Source organism: Pteronotus mesoamericanus, unplaced genomic scaffold (assembly GCF_021234165.1).
Source record: "Pteronotus mesoamericanus isolate MK-2021 breed Mesoamerican mustached bat unplaced genomic scaffold, CSHL_Meso_final contig_82, whole genome shotgun sequence".
NCBI lineage: Eukaryota > Metazoa > Chordata > Mammalia > Chiroptera > Mormoopidae > Pteronotus > Pteronotus mesoamericanus.
In genome coordinates this window covers 9946424-9958229 of record NW_026555265.1, presented here as the reverse complement: position 1 = coordinate 9958229, position 11806 = coordinate 9946424, and the positions used below count along the sequence as shown (strand labels likewise).

Below are 11806 nucleotides of genomic sequence, written 5' to 3'. Positions count from 1 at the left end.
GTCCATGATAATCACTTAAAGTATAAAGAAAACGATAGGTCTTTAAACCTATCGGGTTTTTTTAGTCATAAAAAAAGCTTAAGTGGCTATAATTAGACAAAATAAACTTCAGGTCAAACAATATTACCAAAGTTAAGAATGTCATCTTAAAGTAATTAAAAGATCAATTTCTCAATAATCCTAAATGGGTATGCACCTAATAAGAGAGCTTCAAAGTGCATGAAGTAAAAACTAAGAGAACTGAAAGAAAAAATGAATTCATATTTATATTTCAAGATTTCTACTCAATTCAGTAATTGATAAAATAAATTGACAGAAGAATCACTGTTTATAGAAGACATGAACATCACCCTGCCTAACTTCAATATAGAAAAAACAACACCCCAAAAAGAATACATGTTCTTTTTCAGTGAACAAGAAATATTCATAAAAATAGATGATATATTAAGCCATAAATTAAGTTCTAATAAGTGTAATCAAAATCATATATCATTTTCTGAACACACAAATTAAAATTTTAAAACAATATCAAAATTTATCTGAAAATAAATAGCTAAATATTTAAGAATTATACAACACAGTTCTAAATAACCTATGGTTCAATGAATAAATAACATGTTAAATTAGAAAAAATGTTGAACTGAATGAAGTGAAGTTATTTTGGAATTACAATGAAAGTAACAAAATTTATAGGGTGCAGCTAAAGTGATTCTTAGAGGGAAATTTATAGCTTTAACTGCTAATATTAGAAAAGAGGAAACATTTAAAAATTATCTAAGTTTGTATTTTAAATAGCAAAAAAAAAAAAAAGTTAAACCCAAAATAAGTAAAGGGGATAAGATAAGGAGCAGATTAATTAAAAATAATAAATAGAGAAAAATCAATTGAACAAAGAGGTAGTTCTCTGAAAAGATTAATAAAATTTGTGAACCTCTTGATAGACTGATCAGAAAAAAATGAAAGCAGACAAAAATTACAAAAGACAGGAATTGAAAGAGGAAAAAACTCTATGAAGACTATATACATTAAGAGAATAATAAGGACATATTTTGCCCACCAAAATGACAATTTAGATAAAATTGAAAGTTTCTGAAAGGCCAAATTAACAAAACTGGCAGAGACTGGAAAATAAGCATATGAATAACTCTCCTACGTTAAAAAATGAAATTCATTACTTAAAAATTCTCCCCAAATACCAGTCCCACATAGTTGGACTGATAAATCCAAGTAAATATTAAAAGAAGAGCAACACGAATCTTACACATACTCCTTCAGAAAACAGTAGTAATGAAAATTTTCAACTGATTTTATAAGGCTAACATTATCCTAATATCCTAAAACCAGAGAGACATTACCAGTAGACAAAACTCCAGATGAATGGCCCTCATGAACATAGATGCAAACATTCTTACCAAAGTAATGTAAATCAAATCCAGTAATACCTAAAAATAATACATTACCAACTTATTCAAGAAATTCAAGGTTGATTTAACTTTTTAAAAATACTTATATTTAACGTGAAATGAATTATAACTCTAAACATAAAAGCTAAAACATTATACAACTTTTAGAAGAAAACCTAAGAGAAAATCTTCACGTAACTGGGGTAGACAAAGATTTCTGAGATAAAACACCAAACGCTCCTATCATAAAAAAGACTTTTCAAAATTAAAAACTTCTGCCCTTCATTTCTAAGGATTTGTTATAAATGTTATAGCTTAATAAATTTTTTAATAAGATGTAAAGTGTATTTTACAAAGAAATGAAAGCGGCTGGAGAACTGTTGCAAGGAACTAGCGACTTGACTACGTGAACAGGAATTGCAGGCGCCGTTGTTGAGAGGAAATTGCTGCGACGTCCAAAATTCCATGCGCAGAAGCAGATCCAAGATGGCGGCCAGCAGGAGGCTGATGAAGGAGCTTGAAGAAATCCGTAGATGTGGAATTAAAAACTTCCGAAACATCCAGGTTGATGACGCTAATTTATTGACTTGGCATGGGCTTATTGTCCCTGACAATCCTCCGTATGACAAGGGAGCCTTCAGAATCGAAATCAACTTTCCAGCCGAGTACCCATTCAAACCGCCGAAGATCATATTTAAAACTAAGATTTATCATCCCAACATTGACGAAAAGGGGCAGGTCTGTCTGCCAGTAATTAGTGCTGAAAACTGGAAGCCAGCAACCAAAACCGACCAAGTGATCCAGGCCCTCATAGCACTGGTGAACGACCCTCAGCCTGAGCACCCACTTCGAGCAGACCTAGCTGAAGAATACTCTAAAGATCATAAGAAATTCTGTAAGAACGCTAAAGCATTTACAAAGAAGTATGGGGAAAAGCGGCCTGTGGACTAAAATCTGCCGCGACGGATTCCAGCGAGTGGAAGCAGAAACCCCAGCAACGCATTGTCACCTGCAAAGCAGGACTCTGGAAAACTGACACGTGCCACCGTTAGTGGCAGTTACTAACTTTCTACAGTTTTCTTAATTAAAACTGGTCTATGTAACCTGTAAAGAAAGGATTAGAAATTTAAGATGTCTAAACGACAAACGAAAAAACACCTCTATTTGGCAGGGTAGTACCACACTTCATCCCAAAATAGAATGTAAAATTAGCTATATGTTTTAAAACTAATTTGCAATCTACAAATTTTCTTTGGTAAATATTTATTTTATGATTCTGACTTTCCTATTCATTCCTTTCCAGTTTCTTCTTAAATATCAGCTCTTGGTTTACAGTGCTCACTCACTTATCCTTATTTGTTTTTCCTTGCTTGAAACTATAGAGGTGCAGAAAGATTCCATGATAATAACTGCCTTTCTTCTTTTCCTCTCTGCTTCCCTACTCAGAATTGATTTGTTATCCATTTTACCTGTATTAAAATGTGTTTTGTTATAACAACAGTCACAGTCTTGGTTCCTTTTGGAGTGGTTTCAATAAATGAGATTATTATTATTATTTAGGTTTTACAATAGTATCTTCATTTTTAATTTAAGTTTATAAATTTAATGTTTACAGCACAATTTGACTTACATATTTGTGAAATGACCACAATTGACTTAGTTAACAACCAATATCTCATATATGTACAAAAACAAAAACAAAAAATCCTTTTTTCCCTTGTGATGAGAACTCAGGATTTATTCCTGTCAACCATATAACAATGTGTTAACTATAGTCACCATGTTCTATATAACGTCCCTTGTACTTATTTATCTTATAACTGGAAGTTTGTACCTTTTGATCACCTTCATTCAATTTCCCCTTCACCACAACCACCCCAGATAATCACAATTTTTATATCTTTTTCTACAAGTTTTTTTTTAAGATTCTCTATATAAATAATATCATACAGTATTTGTCTTTATCTGCCTGACTTATTTCATTTAGCAAAATAATTAATGCCCTCAAGTTGTATCCATGTTGCTGCAAATAACAGGATTTTCTTTTTATGGCTAAGTAATAGTCCATTCGTTACTCATTCGTTGTTGGACACTTAGGTTGTTTCCATAGCCTGACTTGTAAATAATGTTGCTATGAACATGAAGGTGCATCTATCTCTTTGACAGTGTTTTCCGATATACTCAGAAGTACAATTGCTAGGTCATATGGTAGTTATATTTTTAATTTTTTGAGGAATCTCCATACTGTTTTACATAGCAGCTGTACTGATTTACAATCTCACCAATAGTGCACAAAAGTTCCCTTTTCTCCACATCTTCGCCAGCATTTGTTATCTCTTCTCTTTAATAATAGCCATTCCAGCAGGCATAAGGTGATATGTCCTTGTGGTTTTGATTTGCATTTCCCCGATGATTAGTAATGTTGAGCACCTTTAATGTACTGTTCGTCACTTATATGTCTTCTTTGGGAAAATGTCTATTTGCTTCTTTGCCTATTTTTTAATTGAATTATTTCTTTTGTGCTATTGAGTTTTATGAGTTCCTTATGTATTTTGGATATTAACCCTTTATCAAATACATGGTTTGAAAATATTTTTCTCTTTCATTCCATATGTTGTTTTGTCACTCTGTTGATGGTTTCTTTTGCTGTGCTGAAGCTTTTTAGTTAGAGGGAGCCCCCTTGTTTATTTTTTATTTTGTTGCTTGCACTTTAGAAGTCTTTAATGCATTTCAATTTAATTTTTGTTAGATGTATAAGGTAAGGGTCTTGTTTCATTTTCTTACATATGAATATCCAGTTTCCCCATAACCACTTACTAAAAAGACAATCTTTTCTCCATTAAGTATTTTTGGCTCCCTTGTCAACCATTTGTTGACTATATGTAAATAGGTTTATTTCTAGGCTCTTAGTTCTTTTCCATTGGGCAATATATCTGTTTTTATGCCAGTGTCACATTGTTTTAATTACCATAGCTTTATAATATAGCTGGAAATCAGGACGTGTGATGCCTCTCACTTTGTTCTTTCATAGGGTAACTTATGCTTTTAAAACTTACCATTAAGAAAATTAAAAGACAAGCTGTAGATTAGGAGAAAACATTTTATCTATCAAATTATATAAATAAATACATAAGTATATTCATACACTTAATATACAGAATATATACTTTATTATGACCATAGTTATAACCATATTTTATTGTTATATAAAATTATATGTATATAATACTATATAAATATATAAGTGGTAAATAAATACATGAAAAATGCTCACCATTAACAGCCATCAGAAAAATGCACACTGAAATTCAAATGAGTTACTACTACACACCTTTTCCTATGGATAAGATTAAAGTAACTAGAAATGCCAAGTTTTGGAAAGGATATAAAGCAACAGAAACTCACAAATTGCTGGTGAAATTGTAAAATAGTATAAAACTTTGGAAAACTATTCAGTAGTTTCATAACGTCTTGTTTTAAAACACATTTACACGAGTAAGTTGATGTCAAGAAATAGCCTAAAAATTTACCTTATTCCAAAAATAAAGAGGTTATACAGAAATTCCTCTTAGTTATAGTAAGTGCTAGAAGACAATGAAACATTATTTACAGTTCCAAAGGAAAAGAGAAAACCTCCGAGGAATTTGATCCAAGACCAAATTATTCCACAGGTTTAAAGCCAACAGATTTCAAACCTACAAAAATCAGAAAATTAAAATATATTAGTATTAAAAAACATTGAAAGGATTAGAAAGAAAACTAAACCAAAGTAAAACAAAACCTTATGGCAAACATTAAAAAATTAAAAGAAAAAAATAGTTTGAAAGAACTAAGACTAAACATATCAGATTAATAAACAAGTGAATAAACTCATCTAGTATAAGAGAAAACTCTTAGATTGACTCACAAAGCCAAACCCAGTATAAGCTGTATATTGAACAGATTTATCTACAACCAATTTAATCCAGAAAGACTGAAAATTAATAGTTGGGTTCAGACTTTTCTGTGAATACCAACAAAATGAAAATAGGGAATTTTTGTGCATGTTTGTATACATCAATTTCTTTGCAGAAATTGCTAGATGCTTTTTAATCTAATAGCCTATTCCACATGGGGAGGCCACCTTTCCCAGCCCAAAGTTCAATATAAATATGGCCTTATTTTTGGATTTTGGCCGCAGTAAAGTGGTAGACAGGATGCACCTACTTCTAGGCCTGACAACAAATGTTTTGTGCAATTATCTCACTTTTTCTCTTAGCCAGCTAAAAGCAAAAGATCCCACATAAAATTCTAAGGGGATCATAGGAGATGGCTTGCACTAATTTGTTCTTTTCTAAATATAAATATAATGTAATTGATAATTTACACTTATTCCTCTAGAGAGTATGGTCCTCCACACCAGAAGCAAGTATCTCAGGGGTGATTGCCTCATTCTGTGGCCTCGATCTCAAATCCCAGCTATCAGATATCCTTAAACTTCAGGGGAAAGGTAATGTTGAAACATTGTGGGGTAGTGCAATATAAAACCATTTCTTTCATCTACTTTTCATCATGCAAAAGTTCTGAGTCATCAAAGCTTTATCCAACTATTAATATTTTCAGGTCAGCTTAACCATTTGATGAGAATGACCTCATTCCCATTATGTTTCTTTGTTGTGTCCTGACTTCACATAGGGTTATGGTTTTTGGTTCTTCTGGCAGCTAATCTCTGCATCTTCATGATCTTTTAACTGTAAACTAGTTGCTAACTACTGGTTACCAGTTTTGTTACTAAATATATCTTTCTTGTTACTATCTCCTGGTACCACTTTCTAAATGTCTCCTTTAAACCAGGTGACATCCCATGATTTGCTTTCTCACAAAGTGGAATTTTCTGGTTTTCTTTTTAAAGATCTAAAGAATTTCTGGCTAGGACATTTATAGATTTTTGTTGGTTTGTTTGTTTTTCGCAGATTATCTGGTCATTGTAGCTAGTGATAAAGGTCTAAATTATGTCAATGTATTAAAATGTGTTTTTAACAATAAAAAACCGAAACATTACATTTAGATTTCAAAGTCCTGTTGAACTGCTCTAAAAATCTTAGCCTTAACTAAATCACTGTTGACAAAATGATGGATGTTACACTCCTTTAAAAGTTTCCTTATGGGATTGTTTAAAACCCCCTTTTCTCCTCCCTATTTCTTTGGACTGTCTGTACTTCCTTGGCCCAAATTAAATATTGCTTTGGGAGTATGGGCAACATAATGACCTCCCTGGTCTTTTTAGACCCTCGGCTTGGGTAAAGTTTAAAAGAACATCATTGGATGCTAAATCATTTTCTATTACACTTATAAAACTGGCACATATTCCCCAAGTCTACTGCCAATGTTATTCCACATATAAAATTAACATATTATTTTCTTAAAGTGAAAAATAAAAGGTGGTTCATTGTAGAGAATGTAAACATGTGTTTTATTTCAAGACTGCACTACCTGATTCAATTTACCTTCTTATGCCTTCTTACCTTTTCCTGAAAAATGAGACAGTCCATAACCAATAGTTGCCAGATAATAGTATATCATACATCTTCCTAACCAAGTTCTGTGCCTTGCTAAATCTAGAGGATTAAAATATTCATTGCATTACTTTTCTAAGACATTCATAATAAAGTACCATACACTAGTTTATAAAATATAACCCCAAAATCGATTGTCTCATGGTTCTGAAGGCTACAAGTTCAAATCAAGGTGCTTTCTGGGCTGTGCTCCCTCTGAAACCTGTAGGGGAATCATCCCGTGACTGTTCCTCGCTTTTGGTATATTGTCATGCCAGCAACTTCTGGCTTTTTTTCCTCTCTTTGGTTTGTAGTTACAGCTCTCCTATCCTCTATCTTCATATAGAGTTCTTCTTGTGTCTCCTGCTGGAAGCATTACTCCCTTTGGAACTCTGACCTCTATACCAGTTGTAGTTACAGGAAGCAAAGATGGTGGTAGCGAATCACTGGGAGTAATACTGAATAGTGCCACTCCTTTATTTTCCAGAATGTTGTTTATGTCTAAATCCATCCAATCTATGGTGGTGTTTCTCCCACATCCAGGACTCAGTTGTCTGGTAATCAAGGGGTAGAAGTGGGTATGATCTATTGCTGTATAATACAAGGTGAGGGGCCCCCAAAGACAGAATTTATTTATAAAAAATTGCGCCTTTATTATGGCGTGTTTAAACCTTAGTCACCTTCAGAGTACCCTCTGTTTGATGCAATACACTCATAAAGACTTTTTTTTTCCACTGCTCAAAACAGTTTTTGAATCCATCTCTTTTGATGCTCTTCAGTGCTTCTGCCATTTTTCATTCCACCTCTTGAACATTGGCAAAATATTTCCCTTTGAGGACTCTTTTTATCCAGGGAAGCCAAAAAAAGTTGCTTGGGGCAAGATTGGGTAAATAGGGAGAGTAGGGTATGGCGGTCATGTCATTTTTGGTCAAAAACTGCTGAACACTCAGCACAGTATGGGCAGGTGTGCTCTAAGTCACCCATCATGGGCAAATCATTGAAAGAGTCTTCTAAAAAATTCACTGAAGCCACATGCAGCCTCTCACAACAATGCAAGCAGGTACACTGATACAGATGGGTTCCTAGAACACTCACCTATTGGGGAAGCCTGTGCTGCAAGGGGCTGCCCTCCAGAAGATAATTCAGTTTTGGGGGAGGGGTCCCCCTTTATATAACTGTTTCTATACTCTAAAAGCTTGACCAAGTATAGTGTTTTTCTGATTGGATAAATTTAACTTAAAATACTTTTAGCTATAAATATAATCACTAATATAAGTATATACTTATATATTGCTCATACAGTAAATTGTAAATGAGAACTGAGTCACAGTTTATGTGTGTCTGATCTGCATTCTTTACAGCTCTCTTCTTTGAGCATTTGTCAGTGGTGAATACCTCATTTATTCCTCTCAAAGAAAGAGGAAATAGATAAGCTCAATAACCTTAATGCTCAAGAAAAAGAAATAAATTAATACATCAGAGAAACTAGTTTAAAGAATATTATTAGACTTTATGCTCTTGAGTTTAAAACACTTTTTCACTAATTTCTGATGACATCAGATGTTGACCCTCTCTGACCTTAGGCAGTCTGTTCAAGACTTCCAGGAATCTACTGTCTGTGGCTGTCTCCTTCAGTTGTTAATCTAGTCACTCTGCACTCAGCAGTCAGGCTTAGACCGCACAAGTCAGGGCAGAGTCCCTCCTGGGGGCAGGATTATTGAGTCCTCTCATGCTGCTGCTACTCAGGGGAGTGGTCTGCCTGCTCCAGATGGCTGCTGCCATATGAGGGAGGAGTCAGCACCAGGATCCCCCCACCTAGTCGCTCTATTCTCTTCCCCAAAGCCTCCATCCCCAGTGTCTCCTCAAGTGTCTCTAGGCCACTCTGCACTCCCTTTAGCCAGGGATCTACTCTCATTGTTAGATATACACATGTTTGCTTCTAGAATACTCATTTCATTGATCTACTTGATCATTTCTGTGTTGGCATCATGTTGTTTTAATTGCTGAGATTTTATAATGGATTTAAGTTTTTAAATATAATGGATCTTGACATTTAAAGTAAATAAATAAATAAATAAATAAAATCTGCATTTAAAAAAATAGAAAAGAAAGAAGGAACTACTACCTTTTGTGACAACATGGATGAAACTGGAGAATATTATATTAAGTGAAATAAGCCAGTTAGTGAAAGACAAATACCATATGATCTCACCTATAAGTAGAATCTTCAACAAAATAAACTAACGAACAAAATAAACTGCAGGCATGGAAGCATGGAGCAGACTGAAAATGACCAGAGGGGATGGGGAAGGAGGACAATGGTGGAAAGAAGGAAAAGGAACTAAACAAAGAACGTGTATGAATGACCCATGGACATGGACAACAGAGTAGGAATTGACTGTGGTGGGGGTGGGGAGGGATGGGTGGAGAAGGGCAAAGGGAGAAAAATTGAGACAACTCTAATAGAATAAACATGATTTAAAAATTAAAAAAAAACACTTTTTCACTAATTTATTCTAGTGAGGACAGCATTATTGCCATGTGCCTTGAGTTTTTGCATACTGGATACATGATATTTAGTAAGAGAAAAGTGTGTGGACACTGTTCCTCTCTTTCTATGTAATTATATTATTTATGAAATGCCTTTACATACACTATTTTATTTCATCAAAAGACCTTTGAAGTAGATTTATTGTTTTTTTTAAAAAATAAACTAGAGTTCAAGGCAGTTAAACCGTTTATGTTCAATCATATAATAGTTTAATGGCAAATATGAAGCTCAAAATTCTGTTTCATTTTTTCTGTGACAACATAGCTTTCCAACAACTTTACGAACTGAGTATTCTCTAGTAAATATTATAATAAATATTATTCAATGAACTAAAAGTCTATTTTAACCTATTGAAAATAATTCTACTTGTGCGAACCTCATTCTAAAATATAAAATAGCTTAAAAGTCTAAATTTTATTCATCATTTAGTATTATTTTTTTCAATTCACCTCAACCCTTTAATTAGTACATATTTATTGATTATTATTATAGATGAACCTGCCCACAACTGTTTTGAACTCTTTCATCTCCTGTGTCATTTAATTTAATCCTCACCACTACCCTAAATTGTAAGAACTATCACACCCATTCTATCACAGTATTTTAAAAATACTTCTTGGTTGTTGAATATTGAAACACATGATAAAACAATTTTAAGAAAGCAGTTACAGCTGAAAATTATTATTTTTAGTCACAAGAAGCTTTTTAGAGTTACACAGTGTACAAAGAGCCCCTCGTGCATTACCCAATGTAATATTCACAATTACTTCATGTGTCCATCCCAAGGACATTTAAAAAGCTGTAGAGGCAAAGTTTTCATTTATATACATGTTCTCTAGTAAAGAATGGTCAAGTCATCCCGTGCCCGTGTAGTGTAGAAAGTCACAGGCATAAATCCTGGAGAAAGTAATTAACTTTGAAAGGAAATGACTGTCCCACTTTGTTTAAAAACAATCCAATGTGTTAAGCTTCCATGTATAACTCATGATCCAGATATATGTTTGCATCCCTGATTGCTTCTCTGAGCTCCGTATGTGCTTATTTGCAATGATGATGTATCCACTGGGATGATATTTAGGCACCTCAAACTTAACCAAGTCCTATCAGAACTCTTGTGGCAACCCTTTATCTTCATCTTAGTAGATGACTGAACTCAGTCTAAGACATTCTTATTTCCTCTTTCCTATAATCAACCTACCTGCAAGAACTTAATTTACTTTCAAAGTATACCCTGAGTCTGCCAACTTCTCGAAGCCTCTACTGCTACCACCCTAGTGCAAATCACAATTACCTTTCATCTGAATTACTGCGTAGTCTCCTAAATATCTGCCTGCTTCTATCACACGATTACCCTGCCATTCAGTCTCTACATAATAGTCAGGGTGACATTTTTACAATGTGAATTAGACCATACCTGTTACCCAACAACCCCGAATATGCCTGAATTTCTTTACCTTGGCCTAAGGACGCACGTACTGTTCTGTCTGGCCTCATCTTGTACCCCTCCCATCGCTCCAGCCACCCTATTCTTCCAACTTTTCCTATGAGCACACCAATCTTGTTATGGCCTCTGAACCTTCCCACTTGCTATTTCTTTTACCTTTTTGCTGGAGATCTTTGCATGATTCAGTCCTTCATTCAGGTATCTGGCCAAATGTCCCCTGAGCTTTTCCTGATTTCTATCTCTCAAATGCATTCCTCCCCACCACTTAATTCCTTTTGACTCCCTGAGTCATTTTCCTCAGAGGAAGTATTTACTTTTTGTTCCCAAATTAATCATCTCTCTCCTGAAGGAATAGAAGCTTTGTCTTTGTCATGGCTCCACCCCCAGTGCCTGGTAGAGTGCCCAGTGCTTAGATAGAAATAATTACCTTTGAATCAATGGATGAATACTTGCATTTAAATATTCATAGTAATACAACTGAGGCAAAATAGTTTAATTTTAAAATGTATATACTATCTTAATAAAAAGTTATGTTGCTTTAGAAAAATCTCAGTCAGTTAAAATTTTATGCAATATGCTTCTCTGAAGAGAGTTGATCTTCTGAGTCAATCAACCATTAATAGGCATAGCTAGTGGCAGGTTCAGGCACTGCAAAAATAGAGGACTAAAAAAATATAATTTGTCTTCATCTACAACAGTGGTTCTTAGCCTTGGCCATACATTAGATTCACCTGGGGAGATAATACAAGTCTGATGAAGAGTCAAGACCCCAGAATAAGTAATTCAGAGTCTTTGAAGGTTGTATCTAGGACTCCATTAACATTTTTTAAAAGGTTCTCCAACTGATTACAATGGACAACTAAAATAGAGAATC

At 34.1% G+C, this 11806-nt stretch overlaps 1 protein-coding gene across 2 annotated transcripts; it reads left to right on the top strand.

Moving 5' to 3' along the window:
* Positions 1 to 1889: 1889 nt before the first annotated feature.
* On the top strand, positions 1890 to 2354 carry LOC129079903 (ubiquitin-conjugating enzyme E2 L3-like). 2 transcript variants are annotated; one of them, XM_054585162.1, is made up of 2 exons: positions 1890 to 1916; positions 2013 to 2354. In XM_054585162.1, exons 1-2 carry the CDS (start codon positions 1890 to 1892, stop codon positions 2352 to 2354), a joined length of 369 nt encoding a protein of 122 aa, XP_054441137.1. The 2 variants fall into 2 exon arrangements, with proteins under 2 accessions (XP_054441137.1, XP_054441136.1); XM_054585161.1 differs by having other exon boundaries at positions 1890 to 2354.
* Positions 2355 to 11806: the final 9452 nt, after the last annotated feature.